At 34.8% G+C, this 18,546-nt stretch overlaps 1 protein-coding gene across 1 annotated transcript; it reads right to left on the reverse strand.

The window, feature by feature from the left end:
* Window positions 1–4,881: 4,881 nt before the first annotated feature.
* LOC104118455 (uncharacterized) lies at window positions 4,882–6,195 on the reverse strand. The gene has a single exon (XM_009629688.3). It carries the CDS (start codon window positions 5,980–5,982, stop codon window positions 5,059–5,061), a length of 924 nt encoding a protein of 307 aa, XP_009627983.1. The 5' UTR covers window positions 5,983–6,195; the 3' UTR covers window positions 4,882–5,058.
* Between the last annotated feature and the right edge of the window lie 12,351 nt (window positions 6,196–18,546).

The following is an 18,546-nucleotide window of genomic DNA, read 5'->3' on the forward strand; positions in this document are numbered from 1 at the left end:
CATCTTATTCAAAAAACACTAGCATAACTATCACAGGGGCACTTTGCACATTTTCCAAAATATATAGTGGAAGCTTTTGCAATGATGCTAAGGACCATTGTTGAATGAACGGATGACTATGTACCGCAAAAAGAAAATTGGAGAAGAAAGAAAACAGTAATAAACCAAAGAATGATTTCAGAATAAAGACGCAAATAATTGTGTTTTAGAGAAAATAAAGAAAGCTTTTGGAATTTTATTTTGTAAAAGGAAGGGAATAAGAGCTACGTATCTTTTAAACTGTCATTATTGTCCCGTTGGATCCAACTTTGTCAGGTGCTAAAGTTTTGGCATTACTGTTATCATATGTCCCACAAATCAGAATACTACTTCATCCATCTCATATTATATGTCGTATTTTTTTTTACACGCCCTTTAAGAAAAATTAATTAAAAAATGAATTAGACTATTCTATCCTCATTTATGTGTTAAGATATAATCTCTTTTCATTGAATATTTATTCTATTATGTGTTATCTCTATCTTCAAGAATAATTATTACTAAGGACAAAAAAAAAAAAAAAAAAATTTTATATTGAACTTCTAAAATAACAAATAATTCGAGACAATTATTTTTAGTAACCATGAATATTATAAAAGATGGAGGGAGTGCAAGATTACTTTTTCTGGTCTTCAACTAGTACAGTAATACACAGACTTGAGTCTTTATTAATGCTAGCAATTATTAAAAGAAACACCAACCAATAAAACTAAAGATAAATCAATTCACCTTTTTAAGAGTACTGAAAAAATAAAGACTTCAAGCTTAAGTTTGGCACAGCCACAAGACAAAAAAAGGGACAGATAATATGATGGTTTTTGCGGGCCAGTCTAAGAATGTGATTTCTCCAGAAGAATTTCAAATAAAAAATAACAAGACTACAAAGTAATGTGTTAGTACATACTTTCATTTTACATAAATGGGACAAAAAATAATATACTACTAGTAGTAGTATTTAGTAATCAATGTAAAATCTTATCCACCAAAAGTCTTCGTATGTTTATTTTCCATTTCTTTCTAGACGTTCTCTAAAGTCTGATGATCACCTTCTCAAGAAAAGAAGGCAAATCCGAGGGTTATATTTTCCACATCATTTGACGTTTCCTTTTCTTGTTGAGTATTCTAGCTGAGATTAACTTCTTACTAATATCCTTATTGACCTTTCCACCTCTAGAAGTTTAGAAAGTAAACTATTGATATTCCTTAAAATTAATGAAAATTCATTAAGACTTGCTTGCAAGAAATCTTAAATTGAGTAAGTCATCAAATCTTATCATTAATGTGCAAACCATAATTAACACATGCCTCCCGACATTCTTACCTGCAAACATCAATGCCATTCTTTTGTTTTCACTTGATTGCTCCTGCTGTTTTTCCAATTGTATTAATTGCCGTGTTTCACTTTTACTTGGCTGGTATACTAAAAATATATTTTTATTTTTATTCGTCACTTTACGCATTTAAAGAGAAGATAATTTTTTTTTCTTGTTTTACCCTTAATTCATTAACCAACATTTCTTGAATAAATAATGGTCAATTGTAGCTTTCCAATGCTCAATATTAAAATTCACAGAGAACTCTTCATTATCACCCTTCGTTAAACACAAAGTCCACTAACGTTATCTTTTATTCTCTTATTCTTTGGCGTATTTTTTTCTTTAGAAGTTATTTGGGAATTTGGGTTCAATTATTGAGTATCAATTAATAGGGTTATTGTGATGAAATTATCATGCCAATCATTGTTTCTTAAGGGGCGTGAAAAGTCAAAACGTACCAAGTAAAAATGAACGGAGGAATCAGAGTAATATTGAAATTTAAAGATGTGTAGTCTTGTTATAGTACCCTTTCGTTCACTTTTACTCGTTAATAATTGACTTTATACGTTTCTTAAGTGATAATAACTGTAGTATGTATTTTATCATATCTTAGAGATGATATATAAATAATATGTAAATTGACACAGTGTCCGAAGCATGGTTGTTGAGAAATGAATAATTAATAAGAAAAATATCTATTCTCTCGATTTGCTAAAATTAATAAGTAAACGTGAAAAATATTATCTTTTATTATAGTGAACAAATAAAATTAAACGGAGGGAATATTATCGATGGAAAAGGGTAAGCATAGTGAACCACTGGGATACGTTCACATGGACGGTTATATATCTAAAGTCCAACTGTTCATGGTCCAGGTATACCTACAACGTTCAGCTTGAGTTATATACGGAGTATATAATTATATATATAAACCAATTTCGAAGTCCTTATTTACAATTTAAACTCTTTTACTATTTTTTATGCCAAAAAATTAATCAATAGCGTAAAACTTTGCGTAAGTTACACTTGAACGTTTAATGTCTAACTCCATATTAATTGTTTGCAGGTCCATTGCAACTTGCGCAGATATTACCATTTTTTTTTGTCCTTGCTCTCGCGATCATGATGCCCTACACTGATTATTTATATGTCTTTGGCTTCGGAGTCAGGGTATTCAAAGTTAGACAGTTCAATTCCTTCGAGAAAGAGCATTTATCTTCTTCCCTGGGAAGAAAGGAAATACTGATAGATATAAATAAATCTTCAACGACTATTATTTGAGAAGAAGATCGAGTTCCTCCACTTGAAATATGCATATATTAAAATGGAACTTGTGCATGATTAAGACGGCCAAACAAAGGAAAAGAAAAGGGAAGAACCAACCACGTCAACATTTACGCAAGGTCTTCAAAGTTGAGAAAATCAAAATGACGTTGGTTCACATGATCTCAAGTTGGGATCATTCAAGTTCGTTCTAACACTAACACTAGTGGTGGGCAAAATAAATTAAAAAAATAATTATTCATTAAAAAATAACTTGAATAAAGAACTTTTAAAAATAGAAGATAAGATCCTTATTATTTACTCAAAAAATAGATAATCAATGGATAGTCAATAAATTTAACTCTTACATTTGCAAAGACTTAAATTAGGGGTTTCTCAAATTTGGGAAATAGGATCTCCCAAAAATGATCATATTTAAGAAGCCGGTGATGCTAGGCTAGAAACTTGTGTTTTAGCCGTAGTATTGCACTCTAATTACTGCATTTTACGTATGTTTGAGCTTAAATGATAGTGAATTACATTTAGTACGTGTTTTATGCCTTGCGGGAAGTGATTCCGAGTTCAAAAGTTAATTTGGAGCTAAATCGATCAATTTGGAGCTTTGGATCAATTAAACCGAGATCGTGTACCAAATCTGGATGTCAAACGAAGATGAAACAATTTCACTATCAGAAATTAACAATGTCGCGCCGCAGGGCGCGACACGGCAGTGTAAAATTGCCTGACATGAAGCAAAAATCACTGCCCACTAATAAACTCCACAAACGCGCCGCAGGGTACGGCGCGGGGCACGACGTGTGCGTGCAAAAATCGCAGAGTAATTCCTACTTCAGCTTGGAAAGGGTATATTTGTCCGGGGTTATTTTTACACGATATAAATACACAAATAAACATGATTTTGAGGGGGTGACGTGACTTTGAGAGGAGAGCAAAAGAACGAAACACTCGGGAGCACGGAGTTGATCAATTCTTCCATTCTTCTTCTAGTATTCATTGATTTTATGTTTGAAAATATTATTTCTGATGATTGTATGAACATGAGTGGCTAAGAACCCTATTGTTCTGGGGTCATGGGTGGTACATGAATGTTGATGTTTGAAGTTTAATTTGACAAGTTTGAGTTTATCATATTGGGTTGTTTATTTGATTTTGTTTTTAATTATTTTGCTGAGTAGCTAATAGTGAAATACTATCTACGAATCTAGAGTTGAACTCGAAAGTGGGAATTCTAGATTGTATATCGAATTAAATAGAGCAAGTTCTTGAACTTGGGCATCGGGGAATGGATTCGCAATTAGGATAGACATATATCTAATTGCCTTGCTTGATTGAAATATAGGAATTATAAATGCATTCTTGTTAATCTTAATTCCATAGATATATAGGCATTAAGTTAGCTTAAATAGGCGAGTAAGAACTCGACAGATTCTTATGAGTAATATCAACCCTGTCAATCAACAATCCAAATAAATCAATTAGTCATTTTAAGCCAAGAACGCAACATGATTGTTAGCTAGCCTATGACCCTGGAATATCCTCTCCTATTGATTGTTATCCAAAATTGCTTAAGTGTTGTGGTTGATTTCTAGTTATTTCATTGCTCGATAGTTTTAGGTAGTAAATTAGTCACATATATTTTGTGAGAAATCTCTTGAATCGATAAGTTGTTTGAGTTTGAATTAGTCAAAAGTTAATCATAAGTCTTCGTGGGAACGATATTCTACTCACTACTTTATTACTTGACGACCATGTATACTTGCGTGAGTGTTTTTGGTCACAACACTGGTTAACTGGTGTTAACCCATTTTCTATTCGTATTAAATATAAATCGATCGGATAAATTATCCGTTTGCATTGCCCATTTTCGACTCGAGCCCATATCCGACACGATCTGCCCGTTTGCCACCACTAACGAACACCATAAAATTTCGAGTAATATAGATCAACTGATTTTCTCGCGGAAAATCAACTTAACAAGGATTAAATCTCTTCACTCCTAAAAGAAAATTATTCCAGATTGGATATTGGTATAACAGTATCAAGTACTTACTTTTTTAACTCTTCCTCTATTCCAATTATATTGAGAATGCAGGAGACACGCATTTCAGGTCCCACAAAAGATTCTGCCTTCTCTTGCATATGAATATGAGCGGGAGAAGGCAAAACAAACGGAAAGGTAAAGGGGAGAGACGAACCACTTTACAAATCATCAATGCATTATATAACTCACAAGATCGATCAATGGAAGAAAATACTACCATCATTCATTCATAATCCATCAACAGAGATGAAGACAAAACTTATCCACATATTTACAAACACTCTAAGCGACTAAGCCTAATTTAATCACTTCAAAAATAAAACCATCAAAATCAACTACTTAATCGTAATTAATAAAGACCTTAATTGCGTATTCACCTCAGAATGGCTGTACATTCCGGCTCAACCCATTCATATTAGCAAAGAAGCCTACTAGATCTTGCCTGTACGGTAAGTAGGATTTCCTTTTCTCGCCTCCGTTCTTCACGTAATGCATCGCCGGGTAACCTTCACCCGCCGGAACGCCCTTTGATTTTGCGGCGACCTTTGGAGCATCAGTCGTCGTCTTTTCTGCTTTGTTTTTTCCTCCCTTTTTGGGCGAAGGAGTCAAAAAGACGAAAGTGTCCTTGCCGTCACTATTGCTCCGGTGAATGAGATCACGAAACTTCCAGCGTTTTGAGGAACCTGTGGAATTGCTCTTCTTACAACCTCCAGCAGACTTTTCCTCCTCCTTAGGCCTCCACACGCAGTACGTTCCCGGCGGAATCCCTTCGAGGTCGTCGGCTTCAGACGAAGAGCACGACGAGTTAGCTTCTCGCTCTTCTTCCATGAAAAGCTTCCTTAACGGAAGCCGAATTGATCTCGGCCGAGCAGAAGCCTCCTCAGACGTCGAATTCGAGTTCGTATTCGAATTAGAGCTACCGTTCATGAAACCACTGTGTTGTAACAACAAATCTCTATTGAAAATCGGGTAAATTGGACGGATCTGTCCGTTGTCAAAGATTTCATCAGCTGCAACCGGTGAAAATTCGGACTCTTTTACAAAAGAAAACTCAAATTCATCGTCATCTTCTTTTTCTTCCTCGTGATTCTCATCCTTATCCTCCTCCTCTTCCACTTTCTCATTCAAATTTCTTCCAGTTTCAAAGCAACTGAAACCTCCATCATCTTCAACAAGAAAATCCGCTTCAGTTCCATTTTCAGCCCTGAACTCTTCAACAACTCTATCAGCAATTTCAGCTAGATTCCTATTGGAATAACATTCGAAACTCGGAGACTGTGATAACGCCCGGCTCGCCTGCATTTCTTCTGCAAATTCTCTGATTCCTTTTCACAGTTTCAAATACAAAACACAAGAAATTCGTTCCGTTTGAGAGACAGAGAGGCAGAGAGAGAGCGTTTGTTTGGTATAAAAGGTGGAAAGTGTGGTCGTCGGTTTGAGATTATAGAGGCTGCTAATTCGAAACGGAAGATAAAAAGGAGAGGGGGATATAATTAGGTGAGGGGAGGTGTACCATTAGTTGTTGAGTTTTAAGTGGAGTACCAAATAATCGGTGGAAAAATAGAAGATTGACTTTTGAGGTGTCAACGTATTATGTAATGTATGTGTGTACACTAGGAACAGTTCTTTGCTTGGTTCATACGTAAAATGAGCTACACTTCACACGTGTAGGCATTTACTAGTCCACACGTAAGAGAGAAACTCTACTCCTAATTTTTTCTTTTTTGTGGTGTTCTAGAAATTGGCTGCGCTGTTGTCTGTGGTTTCTCTTCTCTTTGATTTAAAATGTGAGTTGGCTATGTCTGTTTTTTTTAAGTGTTTCTCTCAGTTTATTCGGTTTAGTGATTGTCCTTACTAGGATTTATTTTTTTTCCATTTTCAGCATTATTTGTTATTTCTGTCGATAAGTTTTGGGGCCAATTTTGGTTATAGGTGGACCACGCTAAGGCACAAGGTAACAGTTATCACTAAATACGGAAGCGGAATTAAGATTTAAATTCTATCGGTTGAATAGTTTTTAGCTTTGAACTCAATATATTTTAAAAAATATGAGCTTATATTTTCTGTTTATTGTAATTTTTTTTGTAATATATATATATAAAAATTATTCTCCTAGTGAAAATCACCGAATTCGGATAAGCCCGGTACCATAAGGCTAGATACGGCCATACATAGACATATTCTTCTACTACCTTAAAAGAAAAAAGAAATCTGTGAAAATTTTATGTTGGGGTCTACCCTAGAGCCTAACATCATCAACTCCAATTTTTACTAGTTCAAAGCCAAAAATTCGATGAATAAAATAAATAAAAATCAGAAAAATAGGCTTTTATAAAAGTTATTGGACCAATGAATCATTCTTAGATCTAAAATTGCACAATCTGGTGAAAGGAGCAATTGTAGTTATTTCTTGTTCGCTGAAAAAAAGGAGATACAAGTCATTTTTCTTTGTTTGAAAAAAAAATATTCATGTCGTTATACTATTAGTTCAAATATACCTCTTTTTCGTTAAGTTTGTCCAAATTGGACATCTAATCCTACGTGGCACTGCCATTTAATGAGGTGGATGCCACATGGCTTGACACCCCAGCGCCCCTAACCCATTTTACCCTTCTCTTCTATTTTTTTCCACCACTAAAATTTCTTTTCCCTTCACCACTATTGCCACCATTACCGTAACTATGAATAATATTGTATTTCAAATTTTAGTCTTTTATAAATAGATTGGGCGCACTGAGGTGGAATGTCATGTGGGATCTACCTCATCAAATATCAGTGCCACATAGGATTAAATGTTCACCTTGGACAAACTTAACAGAAGAAGGGTATATTTTAACCAATAGTATTACGACAGGAGTATATTTGGACTCAAAATATAATAAATGGTATATTTAAATTTTTTCTCATAATACAAGGATATATTTGACCATTTGCCGAAAATTATATATAGCTGGACTAGAAAAAAGAAAGCGTATATAATTTTTACTCCCTTTTTTACCTACTGAATATTCAATTCTTCACGTGAAAGAGTGTGTGTACGTGTGTGTTTGTGTATGTTTTTGTGTGTGTGTGTGAGAGAGAGAGATTGATTTTTGGGAGTATGAAGTTTTCTCATCACAATCGGGATGTATTTTTGGGCTAGGTGAGGAAGGCCCAATAAGGTATATCCATGATCGAATTGAGATTTGAGGTACTGTTGTCTATTCCAGAAGGCGTTTGTGGCTAAAATTGTATTGTAGTACAAGGTAGGATGAGTGAGTGAAAATAATATCGGGTAGCCACTTTTAAGTAGGGCTGGCAAGTGGGCTGGTCCCGGACCTAAACGGGCTAAGTGGGCCGGTCCAAACGATCTCAGGCCCGACCCAAATTAAACGGGCCAAACGGGCCGGGCCTACGACTTTTCCTAAGGATCGGCCCGGGACCGGGACCGTTTGGTCCCGGGCTAAACGGGCTATAAGATGTATATATAGTATATAAAATGTATATAAGATGTATATATAGTATATCGATATAAGATGTGTATATATATATAAGCTATATTCGATAAGTTATATATACGTCTTATATACTATATATAAGATGTATATATAGTATAGTATATATATAAGCTATATTTGATAAGTTATATATACATCTTATATACTATATATAAGATGTATATATAGTATATATATATATAAAAGCTATATTCGATAAGCTATATATACATCTTATATACTATATATAAGATGTATATATAGTATAGTATATATATTAAATGTATATATATATATATATATATATATATATATATATAAAAGTTATATTCGATAAGCTATATATACATCTTATATACTATATATAAGATGTATATATAGTATAGTGTATATATTAAATGTATATATAGTATAGTATATATATATATATAAGCTATATTCGATAAGCTATATATACATCTTATTTACTATATATAAGATGTATATATAGTATAGTATATATATATTAAATGTATATATATCGATATAAGATATATATATATATATATATATATATAAAAGCTATATTCGATAAGCTATATATACATCTTATATACTATATATAAGATGTATATATAGTATAGTATATATATTAAATATATATATAATATATATATAGTGTAGTATATATATATATATATATATATATATATATATATATATATATATATAAAAGTTATATTCGATAAGCTATATATACATCTTATATACTATATATAAGATGTATATATAGTATAGTGTATATATTAAATGTATATATAGTATAGTATATATATATATATAAGCTATATTCGATAAGTTATATATACATCTTATATATAGTATATAAGATGTATATATAGTATAGTATATATATTAAATGTATATATAGTATATATATAAGATGTGTATATATATTGTAAAAATAATATCTAATATATATATATATATATATAGTTATATTCGATAAGCTATATATACATCTAAAGACAAAAGGATGTTAAAAATAATATCTAAGTCTAAAGACAAAAATATTGCAAAGAGATATGCCTTGTAATTTTATTATAGCATTAAAAAATATGGCAATATCTTTCTTAGTCTTCATCCCCCTAGGGAATGAGCAAGGGAATGAGCACAACAAGGTGCTAATACCACCATTGAGAAGAAAAAGAAACTAATCAAGATGTGCCAAAATATAAGTTACATAATACATACTAATTTTTGTTCATACAAGTTACATGGTATCTCTTACAAACTTCATAAATCTATCAAGGTCCGGAGGAATTTCCGTTGGTGGTGGCGGAAAAGTTGCTTGGTCATCGCCACTTCCGGGCGAAGCAACATCCTCCGCAAGTTCAGCTAGTATTTCTTCGTAAGCTTCGTCTTCATCTGGTTGTGATTCAGCAAGTCTAAAATTTCTTCTTTCTGACCGGATCCAATCTCTGAAAAGTACTGATTTTTTCAAACTCTCCCTCATAGACGATCTATAATCACCGAGTTGAAGTCTTGCTTGACTGAAAGCGCTCTGTGATGCCACTGTTGAAGCTTGAATAGTTAAAATATCTCGGGCCATCCTTGAAAGAACCGGAAAGTGTTTTTCTTTGTCCTTCCACCATACCAAAAGATTAAAGGAACCGTCGGGATTCACTTCCTCAATTCCCTACGATAAATAAACTTCAAGCTCATTTAGTTGTGAAAAATCACTACTACTAGAACCTTGAGAACCCCTAAACCCCGCCCAAGCACTAAGTGCTCTTACTCCCGCAGTTCTTTTAGATGATTGAGAATCAGAAGAAGAATGAGTTGGAACATTTGGTCTAGCATGATTTAATGCAACTTGATAAGTATTAAAAATAGTTTGAGCATTTATTCTAATTGAGGCTATTGTTTCCGGAAGTTGAGACAATTCTTCATCTTTAAGTGCTAAACTATTATAAACAGTTTCATACAAAAAATGAGGACCTCCTAATTTCATATAAGGATTTAACAAAGCAGAAACACCATAAATAGGGGGAATAGGGAAAAAATATTTTTTAAACTTTTTTCTCATAGAATCAATAGCAAGTTTATAAATTTCCCCACCCTCTGAAAAATGAGCAAACAAATTTGCAAGTTCTGTAATATAAACTAAACAGTTAGAAATAGTAGGATAATATTGCCCAGAAAATTTATTTGTAGCAATATGAAATTTTTCTAAAAATTCTACAAGTATTTTAACATTAGCCCAATCCCCATTTGTAAGGTGCTCATCATCATCACTTACATGTGCATTAAATGTTGAGTTTATGGGGTTTCTATATTCATATGCAACAACCAAATTTTCATACATATAATTCCATCTAGTTGGACAAGGTTTAGGAACCTTTCTTTCTCTTAGGCCAAATTCATCGCATCTTTTAAAATATTCTCTAAGTCTACTTCTACGGTTTGAATAAAAAAGCCAGTTCAGAGCCATTTTAACCTTTTCAATTTCAATATTTAAAATTCTCATACCATCACCCACAATTAAATGGTAAATATGATAAATACATCTAACATGAAAAATATCACTAAATGTAGGATTTAGCGTAGTGGTAAGCAAGGCTATATCATTTGTGTTACTAGTAGCATTATCCATTGAAATTGATATTATTTTATCACTAATGCAAAAATATCTACAAATATCTGTAACTATGCTAGCAATAAACTGCCATGTGTGACGTGAATTAATTATTCTATAAGAAATAATGCGCTTTTGAATTATCCAATCCTCATCAATCCAATGACTGGTAACAGTAAGGTAATCACAGTCGTTACCACTTCTACCAATATCAGTTGTAATAGCAACACGACAATTTATATGAGTAAATAAATAGCGCAAATATTATTCATATTCACGTTTATATTTATAAATATCGCTCTTTACGGTTGTGCAAGGAAAACCTTTATAAGTAGGATTAAAAAAATTTCTAATATAATGCACAAAGTTAGGATCAGAAGGAAAATTATAGGGTAAACACATAACAGTTACCATTTTTGCCAATTTTTCCCGATCTTTTTTTGGATCATAATATAAAATACCACCGGTAACAGTGTTAATTCCTGGTTAAAATTAATTTGAACCGGTACTAGGGTCAACCTGACTAGGAATAGGTAAACTTTTTCCCTCGGCCAAAGCTTTCAGATGAAGATATCTCACTTTATCTTGAGGGTGTTTCATTATGTGTCTAGCCAAAGTTCCCCCCTCCCCCGCGATCCAAAATATTTAAAAACTAACTCCGTGCCACAAGTTTTACACTTAGCCTTATTTTCTGGAATTAGTTGAGTAAAAAATGGCCAAACGGGAGATGTTTCCGTCCGTTTGCTAGGTTGTCTAGAAAAAGTAGGGATAGTAACAAGAGTATCAAATGGGGCATCATTTGGATTAGCAGGGTTACCACTAGTTGGGTTAACATCAGGAGCAGGACTAGTTGGTGTATCATCATCCGGTTGAGTTTTATCAAAATCTATTTCCTCGTCATCATTTTCATCAATAGTTGGATTAGAATAAAGAGCATTCATTAATTCATGGTCTAATTATTCACCAGATCTAATATTATGGCAAAATTGACTTTTAGTAAATTATAATAAACTATTATCGCTATCAAGAATAGCAGGTGTAGGACGTATATGGAGTTTGGTTCGGGGAGCCCGGGGCAGTGGGGGAGGAACAAATTGAGCACTAGATTCGTCACTCTTTTCCCTTATTTTTACCAAATTTTTTTTTAAGGAAGCCATCTTAATTAATAAAGTAATAGAAAATAAATAAAACAAACAAAATTATAATATTAAAACTTAAGAGTTGGAACGAGTTTACCGAATTGACGAACAACTTGTTGGAAATTGATTATCGTTGAAGACTTCAAGTCACCAACTTCACAATTGTTTCACAAATTGGAATAATAAAGTAAGCAATAGTAGCAATTATAGAAAAAAATTAGAGAGAGATTGTGATAGATTGATGATTTTGTAAGAAAAAATGAAAGAATGATGGGGTATTTATGGTTGAAAATAGGGGAAAAGTGTAATTATAAAAAGTTTGGGATTAAAACAAAGTTGGGGGGAGGGGGGAGGGTTAAATGGCTATTTTATATATATATATATGTTTTTTTTTAAAATAGCCGTTGGGACCGTTTGGTCCGCTAAGGGACCGGGCCAGTCCCGGTCCCGAGCCCTGACGGGCTAAACGGTCCCGGACCTGACGGGGTTAAGTAGAAGAACATCTTCTGCTGCCAGCGTTTGAAATCAATCCCGGAAAATTTTCCGGGTTTTTCTGCCGGTGCCAACGCCGGTGTTCGGCTTGTCGTTGCGTTGGCAGTCGCCATCGGAACAGCTTGGTTTTCGTTTTCAGTCATCATCTTTTTCAGAAAAGAATGACACAAACAAACGTTTAATACACGTTTTCAAACTGGAGTAAAAATCACGTAGATTTTAATATCCAACAAAACGCCACGAAGGCTTAACTCTCCAAAACGGGAGTACACAAACCACAAAGGTTTTAGTTTGCAGAATAATAAGAATAACACAAGTACAGAAATAAATATTAAATTCCTTAAGATTGTTATTCCCGGTCAATATTGCTGTATTTGTAAATATTAATTCTGCAAAATATAAGTTAACGTAATGAAACAATAATAATAAATTCGAGCCCACTGAATTCACAGTGTTTCCTTAAGGAATTTAATCCCCTCCTAGTACCCAAGGTAATGGATTATTTCCTCCCAGGATAGAACGAATAACACACTGGTGTAGCGGTACTTCAAACCCCAGTGTTTCGGCGAACACAAAGTTCGGTAGCAAATCACACTTACAGTTGCTTTGTTTGAAGTTAAAAACAATGCAGAACGAAGGAGTATATACTCAGAAAAACGTATGGAAGTTCTGAGAGGAAGGAGTGCAATGTATAGCCAATTTGTTGAGCGAATTGTATGTTGAGTTGAGTATCTTTCTTCAACATTTGCTGCTCATATATATAGCAGCCAAGAAGGAGTGCAAGACCAAACGTCCACCCTTCATGGTGGATCAAGCATTACATATTTGTGGAGCAAGCACTTCATATTTGTGGAGCAAGCACTTCATGGTGGGAAGACCATTATCCGGCTGCCAAATTATCAATACACGAATTGGAAAATATCCGTTTACAAATACGGATAATCTTACGTTAATATTTACTATTAACAAATAAATTTGGTCCAAAAAATTAATCAATCAATCGATCATTTGACCAAATCCAAATCCAAATCCAAATCCGAAGCCGAAGCCGAAGCCGTAGCCGAAGCCGAGCCGAGCGAGCGACGACGACGACGGCGCGAGGCTTGCTTTCTTCTTAACTCTTTAAGAGCTACAAGAAGAGCAATTATATATATACCCACCAAAAATGTCTTCCACTTCCAATATGGGACAATGTCTCATTGTTAAGAGGGGAAAACTTAAAATTTTACTCAAAATTTCATTTTCCTCCATTTCCCATTCACCCTCATTTTAAGAATATTACATCTTAAAAATAAAACCTCAACAATCCCCCACATGAATGGGGAATGGCTATATCACGGAAGTATGCATGAAAAAACTGTGTGATTTACAAGCAAGGATTAATTGCATCTGGATAAGTAGGTTTCCCTTTGAACTTTCCGTAGTAAACTTATGTCGGATATACTCGGTCAATCGGTAGATTTGATATCTTTGAACCGTCGATCTTTGGTGTATACCTAGACAACCATAAGTCACACAATCAACCCTTAACCGTCTTTGGTTCTCATTGTTGTGTTCGTTTCAGCCATGAACACCGCCTGGTTTCATAAGTGCGTAGAGAACTGGCCTTACAAAGTTCTCCTTGAAGCGGCTCACACTTCACACTTAAATAGGTGATTCCTAAACGTGTCATCCTGTAGATACACTATTTGATATACCCCGTATCAAATTTAGAAATCATTAAAAAGCCTTAATGCTTTATCCTTGGTACTGAACATTGTCTCATCATGAGAATGGACTAAAATTTTATTTGACAATGTTGAACCGTCATTAATGACTTTGTTTGATCTCTTTGAACCTAGATCTTGGGATCTCCAGTCTTCTAGGTAGAGTTACCGCCACAATGACTTGTTCTCGGCCATAGCCCCATTCCCCTTGATGATTTCTCAACTACCTCTCTAGTTAGGCCTTTTGTAAGTGGATCCGACACATTATCACTTGACTTTACATAGTCAATTGTGATAATTCCTCTAGAGAGTAATTGCCTAACGGTTTTATGTCTTCGTCGTATATGACGAGATTTACCGTTATACATGACGCTCCCAGCCCTTCCAATTGCCGCTTGACTATCACAATGTATGCATATTGGTGCCAACGGTTTGGGCCAAAATGGAATGTCTTCCAAGAAATTCCGGAGCCATTCAGCTTCTTCACCGGCTTTATCTAAGGCTATGAATTCAGCCTCCATTGTAGAGCGGGCAATACATGTTTGTTTGGACGACTTCCAAGATACCGCTCCTCCACCAATAGTGAATACATATCCACTCGTGGACTTAGAATCAGTTGAACCGGTGATCCAATTTGCATCACAGTATCCCTCAATCACCGCAGGGAAATTACTGTAGTGCAATTCAAAGTTCTGGGTATGTTCTAAATATCCCAAAACTCGTTTCATTGCCATCCAATGAGATTGGCCTGGATTGCTCGTATATCGACTCAGTTTACTTATAGCACAAGTTATGTCTGGTCGTGTACAATTCATGATATACATTAAGCATCCCAATACACGAGCATAATCCAATTGTGATATGCTTTGGCCTTTGTTCTTTGCTAATGCAAGATTCACGTCAATTGGAGTCTTTGCAACTTTAAAGCCCAAGTGCTTGAATTTTTCAAGTACTGTCTTAATATAATGAGATTGTGACAATGCCAGACCTTGAGGAGTCTTATTGATCTTAATTCCCAGAATTAAATCAGCAACTCCCAAGTCTTTCATATCAAACTTGCTATTGAGCATACGCTTAGTAGCATTTATGTTGGCAATGTCATTACTCATTATCAACATATCATCCACATATAAGCAAACAATGACTATGTGATTTGGAACATTTTTAATGTACACGCATTTATCACATTCATTTATCTTAAAACCATTTGACAACATTGTTTGGTCAAATTTCGCATGCCATTGTTTGGGTGCTTGTTTTAGTCCGTAAAGAGACTTAACAAGTCTACATACCTTCTTTTCTTTACCTGGAACCACAAACCCTTCAGGTTGTTCCATGTAAATTTCTTCCTCCAACTCTCCATTTAAGAAGGCCGTCTTAACATCCATTTGATGAATTTCAAGACCATACACTGCAGCTAATGCTACTAACATCCGTATGGACGTAATTCTTGTAACTGGAGAGTATGTATCAAAGTAGTCTAGACCTTCTTGTTGTCTATACCCTTTGACTACGAGCCTTGCCTTGAATTTATCAATAGTGCCATCATCTTTGATTTTTCTCTTAAAAATCCATTTAGAACCCAAAGGTTTATTTCCAGGAGGAAGATCAACCAATTCCCATGTATGGTTGTTCAATATGGATTCTATTTCACTATTGACTGCCTCTTTCCAAAACAATGATTCCGAAGAAGTCATAGCTTCTTTAAATGTTTGAGGCTCATTCTCCAATAAGAAAGTCACAAAATCTGGTCCGAATGAAGTAGACGTTCTTTGACGTTTACTACGTCTTGGATTCTCCTGATTACATGTACTTTCTTTTGTTTCTTCCCGAGGTCGTTTAGATCCTTCACCAAACGACTCACATTCCTTTTTATACGGATATATATTTTCAAAAAACTCAGCATTATCTGATTCTATAACCGTATTATTATGAATGTCGGGATTTTCTGATTTATGAACCAGAAATCGATATGCTTTACTATTTGTCGCATATCCTATGAAAACACAATCAACGGTTTTCGGTCCTATCTTTACCCTTTTGGGTTTAGGAACTTGCACTTTTGCCAAACACCCCCACACTTTAAAATAATTCAAGTTGGGCTTCCTTCCTTTCCATTGTTCATAAGGAATGGATTGTGTTTTGCTATGGGGCACTCGATTTAATATTCGATTAGCCGTAAGAACGGCTTCCCCCCACAAGTTCTGTGGCAAACCAGAACTTATCAACAACGCATTCATCATCTCCTTTAATGTGCGATTCTTTCTTTCCGCAATCCCATTAGATTGGGGCGTGTAAGGGGCTGTTGTTTGATGAATAATTCCATATTCTAAACATATTTCTTCAAAAGGAGATTCATATTCACCACCCCTATCACTTCTTATCATTTTTACTTTCTTGTTAAGTTGCGTTTCAACTTCATTTTTGTATTGCCTGAATGCGTCTATTGCTTCATCTTTACTATTCAGTAAGTAAACATAGCAATATCGAGTACCATCGTCAATAAAAGTTATGAAATACTTCTTTCCACCGCGAGATGGTATTGACTTCATGTCACAAATATCTGTGTGAATTAAGTCTAAAGGATTTGAATTCCTTTCAACTGACTTATAAGGATGTTTAACATACTTACATTCCACACATATTTGACATTTTGATTTTTTCGCATTCAAACTTGGGCAGTACTTCCAAGTTAATCATTTTCCGCAAGGTTTTATAATTGACATGACCCAAACGTACATGCCATAAATCATTTGACTCAAGTAAGTAAGAAGAAGCTGAAATATTATTATTATTTTCAACAACCATTACATTTAGATTGAAAAGGCCCTCGGTGAGGTAACCTTTTCCCACAAATATTCCATTCTTACTAATTACAACCTTGTTGGATACAAAAACGCACTTAAAACCGTGCTTAACAAGAAGTCCAGTAGAGACTAAATTCTTTCTCATTTCGGGAACATGAAGGACATTGTTCAAAGTCATGACCTTGCCAGAAGTCATTTTTAAAAATACCTTCCCATATCCTTCAACTTTTGCTGTTGAAGCATTTCCCATATAAACTGTCTCTCCGGGTTCAGCAAGAGCATAGGTAGCAAAAGCCTCTCTAACTGCACAAACATGGCGAGTGGCTCCTGAATCAAACCACCACAGTTTAGGATTTCCCACCAAGTTACATTCAGAGAGCATGGCACACAAGTTATCAACATCATCATGGTTTACTACCATGTTTGCTTGACCCCTTTTCTTGTCTTTCTTCGGAGCACGACACTCCGTAGATTTGTGTTCGGTTTTCCCACAGTTGTAGCAGTTTCCACTGAACCGCTTCTTGCTTGGGTTGTATTTCGGACCAGAAGCCTTCTTCCTCTTTTTGTTAGCTTCAACAATATTTGCTCTCATTATTGTTGAATTTCCACGGCCTCTCCTTTCAGCAGCTTTATTGTCCTCTTCGATTCTCAATCGAACAATGAGATCTTCAAGGGACATTTCCTTTCGTTTGTGTTTCAAATAATTTTTGAAGTCCTTCCACAACGGAGGCAACTTCTCAATCATTGCTGCTACTTGGAATGCTTCGTTGATTACAAGACCTTCAGCAAGTAGATCATGAATAATCACTTGCAATTCCTGGACTTGAGTAATAACAGACTTGCTATCTATCATTTTGTAGTCCAGAAATTTTGCGGCAACGAATTTCTTCATCCCGGCATCTTCAGTCTTATATTTCTTTTCAAGCGCATTCCACAATTCTTTGGATGTCTCCATGCTACTGTATACATTATACAGATTATCATCCAGTCCGCTAAGAATATAATTCTTGCATAAAAAATCAGAATGCTTCCACGCTTCAATCACGAGAAAGCGTTCATTATCTGGAGTTTTATCCGGCAGATCAGGAACATCTTCCTTGATGAACTTCTGTAGACATAACGTAGTTAAGTAGAAGAACATCTTCTGCTGCCAGCGTTTGAAATCAATCCCGGAAAATTTTCCGGGTTTTTCTGCCGGTGCCAACGCCGGTGTTCGGCTTGTCGTTGCGTTGGCAGTCGCCATCGGAACAGCTTGGTTTTCGTTTTCAGTCATCATCTTTTCTGTAAAAGAATGACACAAACAAACGTTTAATACACGTTTTCAAACTGGAGTAAAAATCACGTAGATTTTAATATCCAACAAAACACCACGAAGGCTTAACTCTCCAAAACGGGAGTACACAAACCACAAAGGTTTTAGTTTGCAGAATAATAAGAATAACACAAGTACAGAAATAAATATTAAATTCCTTAAGATTGTTATTCCCGGTCAATATTGCTGTATTTGTAAATATTAATTCTTCAAAATATAAGTTAACGTAATGAAACAATAATAATAAATTCGAGCCCACTGAATTCACAGTGTTTCCTTAAGGAATTTAATCCCCTCCTAGTACCCAAGGTAATGGA

Source organism: Nicotiana tomentosiformis, chromosome 3 (assembly GCF_000390325.3).
Source record: "Nicotiana tomentosiformis chromosome 3, ASM39032v3, whole genome shotgun sequence".
Taxonomy (NCBI): domain Eukaryota; kingdom Viridiplantae; phylum Streptophyta; class Magnoliopsida; order Solanales; family Solanaceae; genus Nicotiana; species Nicotiana tomentosiformis.